The sequence below is a fragment of the Typopeltis vanoorti genome, chromosome 10 (genome assembly GCF_054136105.1).
Source record: "Typopeltis vanoorti isolate ZY-2024b chromosome 10, IOZ_Tvanoo_1.0, whole genome shotgun sequence".
In the NCBI taxonomy this organism is placed as follows: Eukaryota; Metazoa; Arthropoda; class Arachnida; order Uropygi; family Thelyphonidae; genus Typopeltis; species Typopeltis vanoorti.
This window is the reverse complement of record NC_143558.1, coordinates 123,612,759-123,631,150: the sequence shown is the minus strand read 5'-3', so window position 1 is coordinate 123,631,150 and position 18,392 is coordinate 123,612,759. Positions and strand designations below refer to the sequence as shown.

The window sequence follows — 18,392 nt, the reverse complement described above, 5'->3', positions numbered from 1 at the left end:
CTTTGTCTTCTTTGGCGCTGAACAACCAGCTTCTGTCCACTGTTTTGACTGCTGTTTGGATTCTGGTGTATAATGGTGAATCCAAGTCTCATCCATAGTAATAAATCGACACACAAAATCAGTTTTATTCTTGTTAAAATGCTCCAAGCACTGTTCAGAGAATGTCATGCAGTGTGTTTTTAATTTGCTGTGAGCAAGTGTGCCACCCATCCTGCGCAAAGCTTTTTCATTTGCAATTCTTCATGCAAAATATATCCTACACATTCTTTTTTGAAATGCCTATAGCCTCTAAAATTTCACGCACTTTCACTCGCTGGTCATCCAATACAACATCATGCATTTGATCAACGATTCCTGGTGTTGTTACACTTTTTGGACGTCCTTCACGTGGATCATCTTCAAGTCTGGTATAGCGACGTTTCTACTCGGCAGCCCATTTCTTAATTGTCGAAAACGAAGGCATGCCCATAAACTTTTATGAACTTCGAATGAATTTCTTTTGGCATTAAACCTTCTTTTACAAAGAATTTTATAACTGCACAATACTCAGTTTTATCCATTTCAAGGGATACAGACAACACTTTTGCTTCAGACAGCTGTATAAAATAAACCACTTGATAGGATGACTTGCAATTTCACATGGACTTATGACAGATGTACCAACTTAGAAAAAAAAAACCTCGCTGACAGTGCTGCCATCTATGGTCGAGGCGAGAACTTTTCAGATCACCCTTGTATAATTTCCTGCCATTTCAATTGTTTACTTAGCTACAGTTTTCTCCCTAAATTTACTCTTCAACAGAAGATCACATAATCTTGACTACTCCACCTCCCCTTTTGTGTTAGGTTCAATGGCCTGTCATGGACCAGTAACTTTTCTTATAAACCTGCTGAATGTTTATGATAGGTGGTTAATCTTATCTGCATTGTTTTCTATGGCTGTAAATTGGATGGGTTCTTCTGGTCTGTTTTGCAGGATGAAAAACCCTGCCACCTTCATATGAGACTGCCTAACTTACCTTCTGTCCAGAAGTCCTGATAAAGGTTCTTTGCATCCTAGACAGAATGCAAAGAACCTTTGCATCCTAGACAGGATTCAAACCTATGTCTTTCTATCTGAAGGCATCGTTGATACTAACTGATCTAAGTTTCTACTCTTACTATGATATTGGATATTTGTTAGCTCTTTCTGGAAAAGTTAATGTACTGGGCATGGATGTTGTGCGATCATCTTTAGGTGGAAGATGAGTTTCATTATCCAGTGTATGAAAATTGCTCTGATTATCTGAAGCTGCTTTCAAAGTTATGTTGTAGGTATATAGAGCAGGGTTCCTGGATTCTGTTAAAAATTAACAAAGCTTAATTTATCCAGAGTGCTAATGTACTTGAGGTTTATCACCTTTCATTGGGTGGGAGTTTAAAAAAAAAAAAAAAATCTCTAAAGTAGTAGTGTGCATTGCAGAATTATAGCAGTCAAAATTTTGTATTTTACTGTCTGATTTTTTTTTTTTAACCTATAGTCTATACAATTGTATCACTTTTATCAGTCTTGAAAGCTGATTTACAATAGGAATTTAATTTAGCTTCTGTCAATATAAAAATTAAAATCAAAGATACATTCTGAATTTTTTTAACACTAAAATAACAACATACTAAATATTAAATTACTGTATAAGGTGGCTAGTTATGTTTTTTATTTTTTTGTTTTAACATAAAACACAAACTGTATAGAATACTTTCTACAGAATTACTTCCAAAAGTTGTATTTTGAGCTGATAATTTTTAGTAGCCAATCAGTGTAAATATAGTATTGAAACTGTTGCTTCAAAGGCATTGTGACCTCCTTTAACATGTATACAGCTATGCCAATGCAGGTGGTACATGTTGCTTTTGTGCTAAGTATATTAAGTTAAAATAATATGCATTAATGCTCAAGCAATGAAAATTTCATTGAATGATGGCACTATTTGTTAGCAAATTCAGTTCACTATCATGAAGGTTTTGAACTTTCACTGTTTAAAATAGTGAACTTAAAGGATCATTTGTTCTATGGAATTAAGGCTGGAACTTTTCTGTATTTTTTTTTTTTTAATCAAGCATTATTTCATTATAGTAGTGTTCACTATAATGTGCATCCAATGTATTTAATCCTTATTCCGCCCATAATATTAATGTCCTATAGTAGTTTTAATTTGAAGATGAGATTATCATACGAACAAGATCACATCTGTATCAAAAAATTTGTAAAATGCTGCTGGAGGTGATTAATTACATACTACTTGTCTAACATAACATATTCTATGCTTGTTTAATATATGTTTTAGGAGATCATTCATGTAAATAATTATTATAATTACCTAATTGCTGATGTCGCAAAGACTTGGCCATTTGATCCAACTGCAAGCACCACGATTGAAGCAACAACAACAATAAGATCTAATAAAAAAAGAATAAAGAATGTTAATGAAACAAGTTGTTAGCATAAGCATGTAAAGTGACAACTCATAAAATGGGATAATTATCATAGACATAATGTTAAAAACGGGGAGTATGTTCCCAACAATGAAATCTGACTACAGTAATATTAATGTTACATAAAGGTCAATAAAATGATGTTTATGCTTAAACAATGATTTATTTATCCAAAGAAATGAAAACATAGCCTTTAAATTCAAGCAAATTATAATAATAAGGAAATTATGTCATACATATATTAAAGAATGTTTATTCTTCATCAAACATATGCTCATTCATTGATGGTTCATCTTCGATGTCTCTTTTCATTAATATTGCTCTTAATAGTATTAATTCATTTTGGGCTACTGTAGAGTATTAATAAGATAGATAAATGTCAGATACAACAAGACAGAGAAAATGAAAAGCAACATAAACACTATTTATAATGTCAGTATGGTAACTGGAGTGAGTAAGATGCTCTCATTTGCTTGAACAAACAAATGCATGCAGAATAGTATTATAGCTAAGTGCAAAATGCTGTAGTTATGAATGTTTAGCATTTATTTATTGTAATTAATTTCCATATTTTTGATTTTTTTGTTGACATCTGAAAAAAAAACAAAAAAACTTGTAAACCAGTTATTTTTTTTTACAGGAGAACTTGAACAGCAAGATCTATCTGTACTCCATTTATCTGTGAATGAAAAAGCAACTAAAAATGGGTACGCAACAACAAAAATCAGTATTTTTCTCCAAAGAACAGCTGAATTTCTAACTTTCAATTTCAAGACATTATGAAAAATTCCAGTATTTTTTAACAATTATAATGCTTATAGACACCACAAAAAGAATGTAATGAAAAAACAGAAAATGCAGAACATCCCCTCTCCAACAATAGGGCAAGGAATGATGTTCATTAATAAGATAGTCTTCTTATAATTAATTCTCAGAAGTTTTAACATATATCATGGGGTCTTTTTAAATGACATCACAATTTTAAATAAATCTGAAAAAGCTGGTATAAGTCATATTCTTCAGTATCGTTTCTAGTGAATACCTCAAGATATTCACCAGAATATACACTAGATATTGAGTTATAATATCTAGTATAACACAATATTTCCTGACTAATTTCTTATGAACAAGCTCTAAACTGGTCTATTATTTGTCAAATCCCTGATTTGATCATTTTTTACATTTTGATCTTCTAAAACATTTTGAAATGCTTAAACTCACATATATCTCCTTTTTTGGAAATTTTTCCTGGGAGTGCTAACAAGTAAAATAATTTGGAGGGAAATTGTTGACAAGAGATGCTTATTAATGGAAACTTAAGCATGTAGGGCTGTAATAGTAGCCTGAACATCCTTTGAGGGTACATATCAGGAAACTGATAGTGATTAATAAGTACACTAGCAGAATTTCTTGGAACAAAAAAATAAATCAGAAGAGGAAAAGGGGAATAAGGAAGTGGTACAATAATAATGAAGGAATAATCACAAGAAAGAAGCAAATAAGCAACGGATAAATAGAAAACTCAGTAGAAGTAGAAATTCATTATGAATACAAAACAGCAAAACCCCATGGGGCTTGCGATTTGCATGGCTAATCTGGGGTCCCAGAGCTAAGTATGATCTATTTCAAAAAAAAAAAAAAAAAAAAGTATGACCAAAGGTTGTGGTCATACTTTTCTCTTACTCTTCCACTTCGTGCTTCTACCCTCATACTAACATTCTTCATAATGAGGGTTCTTTACTTAAAACTTCCTGTCCTTTTTCTTGTTTAATAACCCCAGGAGGAAGGTCCTCCATTCTCCTTGAAACTATTCGAGTATTCGAGTGCTGGGGGGGGGGAGGGGTTCCTCCTCTTTCAACAAACCACTAACATTCCTAGTAGTGGGCAGCAGCAGCGCTACTTGGATTAACCTCCTGCAGCATACATGCTACAATACTACGATGTGAAAGGCAAGGGGATATCACCACATTACATTCCCTAATCAAAGCAGCAATGGAATTTAAAAATGAAGTCAAGATCAGCGACTTCAAGGTCTTCTCAGGTCAACAGTCAACGGAATCTTGGTACTTCTTCAAACACGAAGACAAGAAATAAGCTGAATGTTGGAACATAGAATGCAAGAACACTGCTAGAATCAGGTCAAATAGAAAGTGTGAAAAAAGAAATGGAAAGACTTAAAATAGACATTCTGAGCATTAGTGAGACGAGATGGGAGGAACAGAGTGGGGAATTTCGGATAATATATTCAGGACAAAAGAAGGGAGAGTCAGGCGTTGCAATAATACTTCATAAAAAAGTTGTAAATTTAATCACTACAATAATTAACCACGTATAATTCAAATATTCAAAATGAATTAGTAAACCTCAATATTATAATGGTCTGCATGCCAAAATCACAACATAGCGATGAAGAAATAGAAAAAATTTATGACAAATAGAAAAATCTGGAAGTTTTAAAGACAGAGACAATAGAATAATAATGGGAGAAGAGGGCAATGATAATGTTTCAGGAAGATTTGTTCTTGGACATAGGAATGAAAGAGGAAAGCAATTAATAGATTTGTACACAAAAACAGTTAGTTATAGCAAATACACTATTTCAAGTTCCAAAAAGAAGAAGATACACCTGGAAAGTGTTGGGGATTCAAATAGATTATATATTAGTCAAGAAAAGATACAGAAACCAAATAAAAAATTACAAAAGCTATCCAGATGCCAACATCAGTAGTGACCATAACCTTGTCTTAATGAAAACAGAACTGAAACATAGGAAACAAAATCCAAAGATACAAACCAATAAGATGAAAAATTAAAGAGTAAAGAAGTAAAGAGAAGATACCAAAAGGCAACTGATCATAATATTCCAGAAAACATAAATAGTCAGAATAATATTGAAAACCAATGGAAGATGTTTGATGTATTTATAATAGACTCTTTAATCATATTCCATTGGTTTTCAATACAGAAAAAGAAAAAAGAAAACATTGGCCTTATGGATGAAAGAAGAAAATATAAAAATGCTGTTAAAGAAAAAGATGTGGCCAAATACAAATATCTTAAAAATCAAATTACAAGAAAATGTAGAAAGCCAAAAAAGAATAATTAGAAGAATAACGTAATAACATAGATGAATTATTTAAAAAAGAAATCATAGAGAGAGCCTATAAAGAAATTAACAAATTGACTTTCAAATTTAATAAGAACAGCAAAAACAATGCCATCAAAGATGAAAATGGAAAATTACTCATAGAATCTGAGGATATATTAATGGAATGGAAGAATTATCCTGAAAATCTCTATAATGGTGACGAACTTGATGTCGATATTAGCATAGAAAATCAAAATGAAGATAAATCTAGGACCTCCAATAATGCGAGAAGAATTTAATAAAGCACTATCCGAAATGAGTAAGGGAAAAAGTACAGGGTGTAGACAATATTCCTATAGAACTACTACAAAATCTAGGTGATGAGACAAAAACCTTACTCTATCAATTAATAGCGCAAATCAATGATAGAGGAGCAATACCAAAGGAATTAATGAAATCAACTATAATACCAATACCAAACAAGAATAATGCAAATAAATGCAGCCAATTTAGAACAATAGCTTTAATCCCACATGTTAGCAAAATTTTGCTAAAAATTATTCAAAATATAATGTATTTAAAAATAGATTGTCTACTGAATGAAGACCAATTTGGATTCAGAAAGAATACAGGAACAAGAGAGGCAATACTCTGTTTAAGAACAATAATAAGAGAACATTAGACGTTAGTAAAAAATACTTACATTTGCTTCCTTAATTTAGAGAAAGCATTTGATAAAGTAAACCAGCAAATACTCCTAAATTGTCTAACTGATATCAGCATAGATTTGAGGGATAGGAAAATAATTTATCAAATATATGAAAATCAAAATGAACAGATTAAAATCATTGATAAGGAGAAAATAATAAATATAAGGAGTGGGGTAAGACAAGGATGTATGCTTTCACCACTTTTATTTAATTTATATATTGAAAAGGCCATTCAGGAAACTAAAAATAAAATAAATAGTGGCATAAAGATAAACGGTGAGCAAGTCATGTGTATGAGATTTGCTGATGACATAGTCCTTGTAGCAGAAAACAGAAGAACATTAAGAACAACACTAGACTTACTGAATAATAAACTCAAAAAATATAAAATGAAAATCAACACAGATAAGACTAAAATCCTTGTTACAGGCAAAACCTCTATCAATATAGAGCATATACATATATACACAGTAGAAAACAAATAAAACAAGCAAAAAGGTTTAAATATTTAGGAAGCCTAATGACAGAAAATGGCTGAACAAGAATAAACAATGCAAAAGTCCAATTCTCTAAGATGAAAAGCATTTTAAGAGGAAACCTCAACCTACAATTGAAAAAAAAATAATAAAGACATTGATATGGAGCATTGCACTGTATGGATGTGAAACATGGATTCTAGGCAGAGAAGATGTAAGAAGATTAGAGGCTTTTGAGATGTGGTGCTGGTGCCACATGAACAAAATAAAATGGACAGAAAAAAAAATCAAACGAACAAGTCCTGAGAGAGAGATAAGCAAAACAAGAACTCTAATTAAATCGATCAAAATTAGAAGGGATAGGTGGTATAGACATATACCTCATCATGATGGACTTGTGTAAAGAATAACTGAAGGCAAAATAGAGAGGAAAAGAAGAGGCAGACCAAGGAAAAGCTTTGGTGACCTAGTCAAAGAAGAAAGCACGGTTTTGAGGAGTTACCAGGAGATTAAGAAGAAAGCCAATGACAGAGCGGAATGGAAGAAATTGCTGCTGAGCTACCAGTACCAAGACTGATGCAACTGATGATGACAAAACAGCAAATGCAAAAAAGTATGCAGGATAAAGAACAAAAAACATGGGATCACTTCCTTATAGCAAAATTGAGCATAATACAAAATATTAAGAAACATGAATAAAGAGATAGAAGAAAATGCCAATCATGAAATAATCAGAAGGGAAGAACTGCACTGACTTCTTTCAAACTTATGGAAGAGAGTCTTAAAACTAAAGCTGATATACTGTAAACTACTAACTATACAATGTAAGAAATAACACTAAGAAATCCAACAAGCAAGACAAAGTCAATCAGGAAAAATCTCTGAGTAACATGGGATAAGTATAGTGCTTGTGAAATATGAACCATTCTGTATATCAAATGACTATTAAATTAATTTAACAATATTTGGCATGAAGAAAGATACTGAAATTATTATGTCTATACACAAATGGCAGGGGCATTAGAAACAAAGCAGCCGAGTTTGTTGCTTTAGTGAATTCCTCCTGATCATCATTATCAAATTCCTGATATGTACCTTCCAGAGGATTTAGAGCAGTGTTTCTTAACCTGGGCAGTAGCAACCCCCCCCCCCGGGGGGGGTTGCTGTGAACATTGAAGGGGAGGCAGTAAGTTAAGTAATTGGGCTACTTTTTGGTCTGCATTTTCTACACAGAAAATAATTAATTTAGGCTATTTATAGCAGAATCCACTACTTTTATAAGCTTTATCTGCTACTTTTCCTAATGCTATCCAACAACTCTGAGTGAAAAAAGAAAGTATCATCAATATTCAAGTGAATATTTAAAATATGAAGTTATTCTGTCTATTAAATAACGAGCAATTACCAATGTGCTTAATATGTGAAAAAACTTTCTCAGATGAAGGAATAAAGCCTTCAAGAATGACTGAACATTTAAGAACAAAACATTCAAATAAAGCAAAAAAGGATGTGGAGTACTTTCGCGAATTAAAGACTAAATTTAAAAATCTTATTGGACTTAAAGGGTTGGTTGCAAAACAAAGTAACCAACAAGAGAAGGGATTTTCTGTGTCTTAGAAACTTTCAAAATTAATTGCCAAATGTGGAAAGCCACATACTATTCGGTAAATTCTCATCTTACCGGCTAAAGTTTTAGATGAGATGATTGGCCCAAGAAAAAGTAATATGGCATAGTCATTTCCTCTCAGCAGCAGTAGTTCAGTATCAACAAGAATTGACGAAATGACAAAGGACATTGAAAAAAACTTTGTGATGGCATCGTCATTTCCTCTCAGCAGCAGTAGTTCAATATCAACGAGAATTGACGAAATGACAAAGGACATTGAAAAAAACTTTGTGATGATTTAAAAACCATAGAATTTTCCTTGCAACTCGATGAGACAACTTTACTTGACAATGAAGCTTTGTTAATGGCATATGGGCATTATAAAAATACTAACGAAAAAATTATTGAAGAGTTTCTATTTGCCAAACAACTGGAAATTGACACAAAAGGTCTACAATTTTTAAGGTTGTTAAAGACTTTTTAATGCTAAAAACATTCCTCTCACAAATATTATTGTGTGTGCAACTGATGGAGCAATAGCTATGACTGGTCGTCACCGTGGATTTATAGCACATTCAAAAGAAGCAGTTCCAAATATTTTTACAATTCACTGCATTCTTCACGCTAAGATGTTTTGCAGCATTTAGCTGCAAAACATCTTAGCAGTACACTACATAAGACTTTGGATGGTGTTATTAAAGCAGTCAATAAAATTAATTGCCAAATGTGAAAAGCCACATACTATTAGCGAAACTCTCATCTTACCAGCTATAAATGAAGTTTTAGATACGATGATTGGCCCAGGTAAAAGTAATATGACATCGTCAATTCCTCTCAGCAATAGTTCACTATCAAACAAGAATACCCAGTCACTGAACACCCTCGGAAAATTTGCCATGAAAATGAAGAATTTGAACGTCTTTTGCTTCACACTGAAGTTAGATGGCTCTCAAACAGAAACTGTCTGCGACGTTTTAATGATCTCTACGATACTGTATTTTGGAAATTCTTAATTCATGCGAAGAGAACATGTGTAATGTTCTATAAAAGGAAAAGGTTGACATGGTGTATCTTTCCGATGTTTTCACCAAAAATTAAATGAGCTTAACATCAAACTGCAGGGAAGCAACATGAATCTTATTAAAGCAAAGGAAATTATAAATGCTTAATTTTTAAAGGAAATTATAAATGCTTTTATCTTGTCTTGCAGTGCTCTACAATGCTCTATCATACATTCAATCATCTTGCAATGCTCTGCTTGTAGAGCATTGCAAGAGAGATTTTCTGCAGTTCCCAAGTCCACAAATAATAGATGATGATTTAATATTAGATACAAATTTGGATTGTTATTGTTCCCATCTTCCGACACTGAAAGAAGACGATGATCAGATTCAAAGACTTCATTGAACAACTTAAAATACCCGACTGGATCATAAATTCATATCTTTCTGAGGCCACGTCTGTTTATCCAAATTTGTGTGAAGAATTTATTGACTTAAAAAATTATTTTGAAGCTCTAGTACAATTTCAACAACGTGGTTATGAAATATTCTAGCCAAATATACAATGCAAGTAACCTCAAGCTTTGGCAAGAAATAAAATTACTGCTCATTGCTTTTCCTTCTTCATACTTGATCAAGAAAGGATTTGGCGTAGTGTTAGAATTGTTAGCTAAGCAGTGAAACAGATTGCAAATAAGTGAAAGAGGAGACTTGAGACTTTGTTTGTCAAACATTGAACCTGATATTGAAAAATAAGCAAGATATCATCAGGCTCAGGGTAGCCATTAATGATTGGCTTATTAAATACAGTAAGTTTACATCTTTTTGAGTAAAAATTAATTTGTATCAGTCACCAATTTTTAATTATCAGTTCAAATATGTTGATAGTAATTTAGGTTTGCCTAATAATATATTATAATTATCTTATTACGTCATTAACCTAGAGTAAAATTGAGCAATGGGTGCTCAATAATTTTCCTTCAAATTAACGTGCTATCTGTCAAGATTCCAATACTATCATATCAAGGGGTGCTTAAGGGTCAAAGCTGTGTAACTGGGAAGAAACCTCTATGTAGCCTTTTAAGGAATGTGAAGAACTGACTGGGTCTTCTGACCTAATGTCCGGTCCTCACCTTCTCATAGTGCATCCTGTTAGGTCTCTACAAGGATGGGCTGGCAATTTAGGATTGAACCAACTAAATTGTTTAAACCACAATGTAAAATGATACATAACTGTATAGTAGCATACAGTAACTGGAAATGAATTTAAAGGGTATAAATGATGACAGAAGAGATATGAGAGGAGGAAGAAGATGCTACTAATAATATCCATGATTTGAATCCAAGTTAGAGTAGAAACTCATGACAGCAATAATGGTAATCATGTTCCATGTAGCAATCAGTTTAAGGTTATCTGGTGTAAAGTGGATGCTAACAGGATAAAATGTATCATGTGGTATAATATAAATTAAAGATACCAAGAAATTATATACTTGGTTTAATCCTTTATCCAAGTGTAAGCAAATAAGTTTGCACCTGAACTATTTTCAGGACTGGGGCAACTCGTATAAAGAAGCTAATGACTTCACATCACTTGCCTTAGTATTCCATAATGTAAAGCACATGTGGACATGTATAATGCTATGCATTATGGGAAGAGTCACTATCCAGACCAGTTTCGACCTTTATTGAGGTCTCATCAGTAGGATTCAGACCCAGAGGTGATACTAAGCTTGAAGTAATGCAGAAGTCATATTTTCATATACGAAAATTCACCTTTTGGCTACTTGTATATGAAAATATGCAGCTGTGTGTCAACTCAGATTGGAACTGTTTTGAAGGAGATCATAGTTGATTCTCTCAATTTCTTAAATAAAAAGAAATACAGGCACAATCTTGTTTTTTCTGTGTCAGACCTAGTAATTTTTGTCAGGTTTAACATAGCTCTTTTTTTCCATGACTATACTTTTAATTTCATCTTCCCATTTACATCATTTCTGATTCTGGACACCAGTAAATCTTAACATTCACAATTGCTATTTTATATCCCTCTATTATAAATTCATCTAAATTGCCAGAAGCCACACCTTTGTTTTGCTGATGTTTAAATTAAGGGTTATATTATATTATCGACATATCTTAAATGTTTTTCTGCTACCAATTTTAATTCCAGCTAGATCTTTATGTAAGTTAGTCATTCTCATAAATATATTCACTATAAATATTAAAAAGACAGGACAACAGCAGCATACAACCCCTTTTTCCACTCAAACACTGTTTCTCTAAAGACTATTTTTAATGAAGCTTCTTGGTTGTCATACAGATCTCTTATCAAGAGAATTAAATGCTTGAGTATTCTCACTGATCTCATTACATTATTAAAACACTTAAGGAATTGAACAACGTAGCTAAGGATATAAATTAAATTATACTTTAATAAATACTTTCCGATATTTTGGCAACGTCACGTTGCCATCTTCTAAAGGAACTTACAAAAAGGTACGTGCACGTAGGCACTACAACACAATAACTGGGAATGTAGAGATGAAGCTATTGTTCTCCTAAAAGTCCTGATGGTGCCCTCTAGCGGGCTAAGTAGGTGTTCTTGGCCATTGGGCTGAAGGTCTGCTGATGTAAGCCTCCCAAATTTGGGGCAGTCGCATACAACCAAATTTGTTGAGGTTTGGAGAATTTCTCAGGGCTGAGGTTGATTCCAAAAATAATCTTTCAAATTTGTATTTGCTACGGTGTATTACTGTAGCTTTTTTCCACTGTATTCTGTGGCGTGTATCCAGAGCATGGTCTGCAAGACCAGAATGGCTGTACTTGTGAAACCAGATGTAGTCCTTGTGTTCAGAAATTCTGATATTCGCTGTCCTGCCTGTTTGGCCAAAGTAAGACAGTTTACAACTGCAAGGGACCTGGTATACATCAGGTAGGTCTAGGGGAAGTGGTTGGTCTTTAGTGGAGCAGATAAGGGATGCCAATTTTCTGTAAGGTTTGTAACAGGAGGTCAGGTCATGCTTTTTTAAGATTTTGGTAATCTTTTCCGAGGTGCCTCGGATGTAGGGAATGGTGATGGATTTAGAATAATCCTTGTTGTGGAGGGGGTAGGGGATATGTGGTTTGAAGGTTCTAATATTTTTTGGATTTTTTTTGGGGAGGGGGTAGTCATTGGCTGAGAAAGTGTTGAGGATGTGATTTAGTTCAGTGTTTAGGGCCAAGTCGTTTGAACAGATTAGTTTAGCCCTGTTGTATAGTGTTTTCACTACTCCATATTGTTGTGAGGGGGGGGAGAAATTTCCTAAGTAAGCAAACAGACAAATAAGTCAAGTTTGCACCTACAAGTCTAGCTGACCCTGCACGTAGTGCAAGACCAAGGCAGCTCATGGTAAAAGTAGAATAAGCTCTGTTCACTAATCTTAATATTTACCCTTAATGCAAAGCACATCTCCTGGAGGAGATGTATGATGCTTTGTATTAAAGGCAAGGGGCCACTACCCAGACCGGTTTCGACCTTTATTGAGGTCTCATCAGTGGAAGCCAGGCTAGAAATATCAAGATTTTAGTAATACAGAGCTTATAAGTATTTTACCAGAACAATGTAAGCTCTGTATTACTAAAATCTTAGCATTTTTAGCCTGGCTCCCACTGATGAGACCTCAATAAAGGTCGAAACTGGTCTGGGTAGTGGCCCCTTCCCTTTAATACAAAGCATCATACATCTCCTCCAGGAGATGTGCTTTGCATTAAAGTTAAATATTAAGATTAGTGATCAGAGCTTATTCTACTTTTACCATGAGTTGCCTTGGTCTTGCACTACGTGCAGGGTCAGCTAGGCTTGCAGGTGCAAACTTGACTTATTTGTGTGTTTGCTTACTTGAGAAATGGAGTAAAACCAGGTTTAAAATAGCTTGGTATCTTTAAAATTTATTATACCCAAGGTAAAATACTCCCCCCCCCCATATATATATATATATATATATACACACACACACAGACATGCAAAAAATCAAATAAGTTACAACAGGTACAGTACGTCAATGTATCACTAATACATTGACATACAAAACTAGAATGACCAGAGATCACCAACAGTTAATTAAAATAAAACACTATTAGTGGAAGCCAAATCAGTATTTGAAACAAGAGCTGAAATTATTGCCTAGTCCTTGAGTAGGGGATTACTGGAGAACTTGAAAAGTTAGGTGGGTTGAATGTGTGTGATCCATATTCTCGAGATTTATAGGTCATCATTACTGTTGAGACTAGGGTGGTTGATTAGAATTTCAGGCTTCTTTTAACTGCATTCATACCAAGTTTTTGTATGGTGTAAAGAACAGGGGTAGTTCCTAGAGCAATTACAAATTATTAGAAATTCTTTTATAAAGAATGGTTACAGAAAAAATACCATCAATACAAATCTTCACAAAACTACACCTAAAAATAAGCATAATATATATTATAAAATGTCAGCCATTTAACACATTAAAGGAATATCAGAGAAAATAAGCAGAATGTTACACAAATACAACCTTAATGCTATCTTTAATATTCCTTCTCCCTACTAAACTGAAGAATTTATTTAACTCCTTCATGGATCCTCATACCATCCTTGGTGTTAGGATCCACACATCAGTTTGTGCGGATATACTCCCAAAGATGTCTTGCCACTGTTTTGGAAATATGAAGTAATTCTTATCTATGCCAGGTGACACTATTGGTCTCTTATCCACTGTTATACACTTAAACCTACTCTGCATCTGGAGATGAATTTTAAAATGAATAGTAGAGCATTCTTAAAGAACTTATTTTGCATGACTTGCAAGTCATCACCATTCTTATAAAAATCAGAAATTCAAATTCCTATTCACCAATATGCCAAGATTACTTGCCTCCTCAGTATCTTGTAGCATAACTACACTAACATAATATGCTGCTGTAAATCTAATCATGCCAAAGTGCATAACTTGACACTTACTAAAATTAATTTGACAGCCCTTTTCGTTTGCCCAAATTTCCAGCCTATCCAAATCATTTGGTAAGTGGTGAATATCAGTAGCATCCCTGATTGCCCTGCCTATCTTCACATCATCGATGTGAAAGAGATATAAGGAGACAGGAGAAGAGAAGATTGAAGAGTATAAAACACAGGCCAGAAGAGTGACTAGTATGGTAAGGAAGATGAAACTGGAATATGAGAGGAGATTAGCCCTAAGATCCAAAGAAAATCCTAGGGAATTTTTTAAATATGTGGACAAATGATATTGTGGGATAAAAATGGCAATAGAGTGACTGATGCAGAGGACATAGTAGAATTGTTCAATAACCACTTTATTGGAGTATTTCATCCTGGAGGAGTCAGTTTTAATGCTAGAGGCATAGGGCAGGGTCAAGGTTTAGAGGTACAGGAGGAGAGTGTGTATCAAATACTGAGTACTCTGGATGTCAGTAAAGCTGTGGGACTGGATGGTATTTCACCACGAGTTTTGAGAGAATGTGCTAGGGAACTGACAGTGCCTTTGATCTGGCTTTTCAATGAAAGTCTGGCTGCGAGAAAGGTGCCCATGGAATTGAAGGAAGGTAAGATAGTGCCATTGCATAAGGGCAGTAGCAGACTGGAAGTGTTTAATTATAGGCCAGTTTGTGTGTCATCAGTAATTAATAAGGTCTTGGAAAAAGTAGTGAGGGACCGTATACAGCATTGGGCAGATGAGGGTAATGTTATCTGTGAGAGTCAACATGGATTTGTGAAGGGGCACTCTTGTTTTAGCAATATGCTAGCCTTTTATGATAAAGTTACAAGAGCATTAGATGAGGGAAAGGCATACACTGATAAGAAATGATAAGCTGATATTTAAGTTGCAGCACATGGGTCTGGATGTCAGATTGGTCAACTGGATTCAGGATTGGCTATCCGATAGGTATCAGAGAGTTGTGTATGGTGGGGCTGTTTCAAGGAAGAAGAGGGTTACAATTGGGGTCTGCAGCTCAGTGCTGGGAGCTATATTGTTTAACTTTTATATCAATGACATTGCCAGTGGATTGCAGGGGGATGTTCAGTTGTTTGCAGATGATGCAAAGCTGGGAAGGATTATTAGTAATAGTGCAGATGCAGCAGCCCTGCAAGAGGATTTGAATAAGCTAGATAGATGGGCAAATGAATGGGGGTTTTGGTTTAATACTGCAAAATGTAAGGTGTTGAGGTTAGTAACACGTCAATGAGACGTTGCATGCTCTATTGGAGGAACTATACTGGAGGAAGTAAGGGGAGACAAGAGATCTGTGGTTGATGATTGATAGAAACCTGAAATTTAGGGGACATATTGCAAAGGTGGTGAAGGTAACACAGAGGATTGTTGCAATAATGAGAAGGACGTTGACCTGCAGGGATAAGTTATCATTCTGCTGTATAAGGTCCTGATCAGACCACACTTGGACTATTGTTCTCAGATTTGGTCCCCAGGATTTGAAGGATATAAATTAACTGTGGAAAAGTTACAGAGGCAGATAACAAAGATGGTTTCAGGACTGTACAATGTCAGTTATGAGGATTGGCTGATGGAATGTGGACTGCAGAGTTTGATAGATAGAAGAAGGAAAGGTGATATGATTGAGACTTTTAAACTGTTGAGAGGTGGTTACAGGGTTGACACTGGGGAGTTCTTTCGCTTGGTTGAACAGCAGGAAGTAGTGATGACAAGAGGCCATCCCTGGAAGTTACGAAAGGAAACTGTGAGCAAGAAGGTGAGGAGTGGTTTCTTTGCATGGAGGGTGGTTGAACCATGGAATGCATTGCCTGATGGAGTGGTGAGAGTGAGAACGGTCAATGAGTTCAAGGAATGGTATGAAAAAATTTGTGTTTCTTGGGGGGGGGGGGGGGGGTCCTCCCATCGATGAGTCTTGATAGACTTTGTGTTTCTTAGGAAGGATCTCCCACGATGAGTCTTTTGACTCCATAGAGGCCTGAATAATAATAATAATCATCGGCAAACAAGGGATAATTTATGCAAACTTACCCTTCATTATGGGCAATAACTGAAAGGAAATGCAAAATGCACTTTTTAAGTTCTGTGAAGTGAAGAACTGAAGACAAAAGTAAGGAACCAGAAAATATTAAAAACACTGGAGAAAAGAATTCTGCTGACTCATCAACTAAAAACATCAAGATGTGTTTCACAGCAAATGGTTCTAGGAATTCGAGTAGTTATGCTAAAATAATGAAGTTTCATTCTGTAACGAATAGACAGTATCCTGGGACTGCTAACAGAAACTCTCGATTATTACAAGGGGTTTTGAGGCCTTTTTAAACTAAAGACGTTTAGGTTTTGTGAGACTTCCATTTGCTTGGCTAGGTGGAATGAATCAATGTTTTCTACAGATTTTGCCAATCAGTATCAAATGTGGTGACCAGAAATTGCCTGGGAGAAGTGTAGTAGTTTCCAAAGAAAGATACATTCTAAAATGTTTGAACACCTGAAGTGTCCCTTTTTAATACATACACATTTTTGACAAAATTTATACTATGGGTGCATAAAATTTTTTTGTTAGCAGTAGAATTTAAGTGGTACATCTGGAGCACTGCTTATGCCTGCATTTTACTCTTGGATATCCAAAATATCATTATCATCAGTTTTTATACCACCTTTATCATCTGATTCCTTCTGTCATAACTCCTTTCTCCATTTCAAAGTTCTAAAATAATCACCAGAACATTTTTCTATTTTCGTGATATATATAAGCCAGCCAGTTTGGCTGAGTGGTTAACCAAAAGGCAGCAGGTTCGAATCCTGCCGTGGGCATGGATGTCTGTAAAAATACTAGTGGTGGTTGTTGGCAGTAGATGGCGTTGGTGCCCTCCCTCGATGAGTCTTTGGACTCCCTGTAGGTGTCACGTAATAATAATAATATATATATTTTTTTTAATATTCCTTCTGTGACTTTTGTTTAGCTACTTTAACTTTCTTTTCTATGTCTTTGGTATTTTCTAAGAATACATGATTTTGATTTACTGAATAAGAACTGATCTCTTCTTTTCCAGGAATACCAAAATTTTTACCAGAATATTTCCATAGATCTAGAATTCATTTCCTACTGAGGTGTATGTCTACAACAAGTCAGATTTTTCTTCTTTAGATCAACTGTCCCCCCTCTCTCTCTCTCTCTCTAATGCCTCAACATATTCCTAGATTAAAACCTTCTATGAGATTATAGGCACCAATAACTGTTATTTCTTTTTTTTGAAATCTACTTACTTCACCAAAAGTTTATCTGGTTAGTGATGAATACTACTGCTACTCCTTCCTTTCTCCAATTGAATATAACTGAATATAGCAACTTATAGTTATTACTTAGAAGTATCTTACCTGTTTTTATCTTCTTCATATCAGTAACATAAAATCATGCCTACATAGCGTTTCTGCAACTCCTCTGCAAGATCCTCCCTCCTTTCCCCCCTTTTCCCATTGCTGTTTCTTAAGTTGATCATGCCTGTCTTCAGTTCTGTTGAGTGAGGTTAATCCAGTAGTTGGCTTTTCCTCATTTATTCTGGTTCACTGAAGACAAATGAAAGAGCCTTGTTTAATTGAATGATGCCTAAGTCAGCATGTCATCTGATCATGCTGTACATCAGATCTGATTGTTGTTTAACCACCATACTAGATTGGATGTGTGTTGTATATACATCAATTTATATGGATGCGAAGTGTTCCTTATAATCAATACAACCATTGGATAATATGGAAAAATATATATGGATACAAAGCATATATTTTGATATATTTGATCCATATGGATGGTATGGTGGTTAAGGCAATAGTGAATACAATGATGCAAAGTGTCCCAAGTTGACAGCCCATCCTGAATCATTATTAGAAATTCTACTGAATACTAAAAGAAAAATAACTTTTAGTACTGTATTACTGTACTGCACCACAGTAATGTGAAGATGACACTGGATAAGAAGTAGAGAGTTCTGTACATTTTTTTAGGCTACCAGTTTCATAACTTTGACCCTAAAGAAATCCAGAAGAAAAAATG

At 34.5% G+C, this 18,392-nt stretch overlaps 1 protein-coding gene across 1 annotated transcript in view; it reads right to left on the bottom strand.

Moving 5' to 3' along the window:
* Nucleotides 1-18,392, bottom strand: part of LOC150102760 (potassium voltage-gated channel subfamily KQT member 1-like) — a 295,473-nt gene that overhangs the window by 195,716 nt on the left and 81,365 nt on the right. Inside the window, exon 5 of the mRNA XM_090398734.1 lies at nucleotides 2,358-2,436. Coding sequence (XP_090254860.1) covers nucleotides 2,358-2,436 — 79 coding nt within the window. The remainder of the gene's footprint in view (nucleotides 1-2,357; nucleotides 2,437-18,392) is intronic.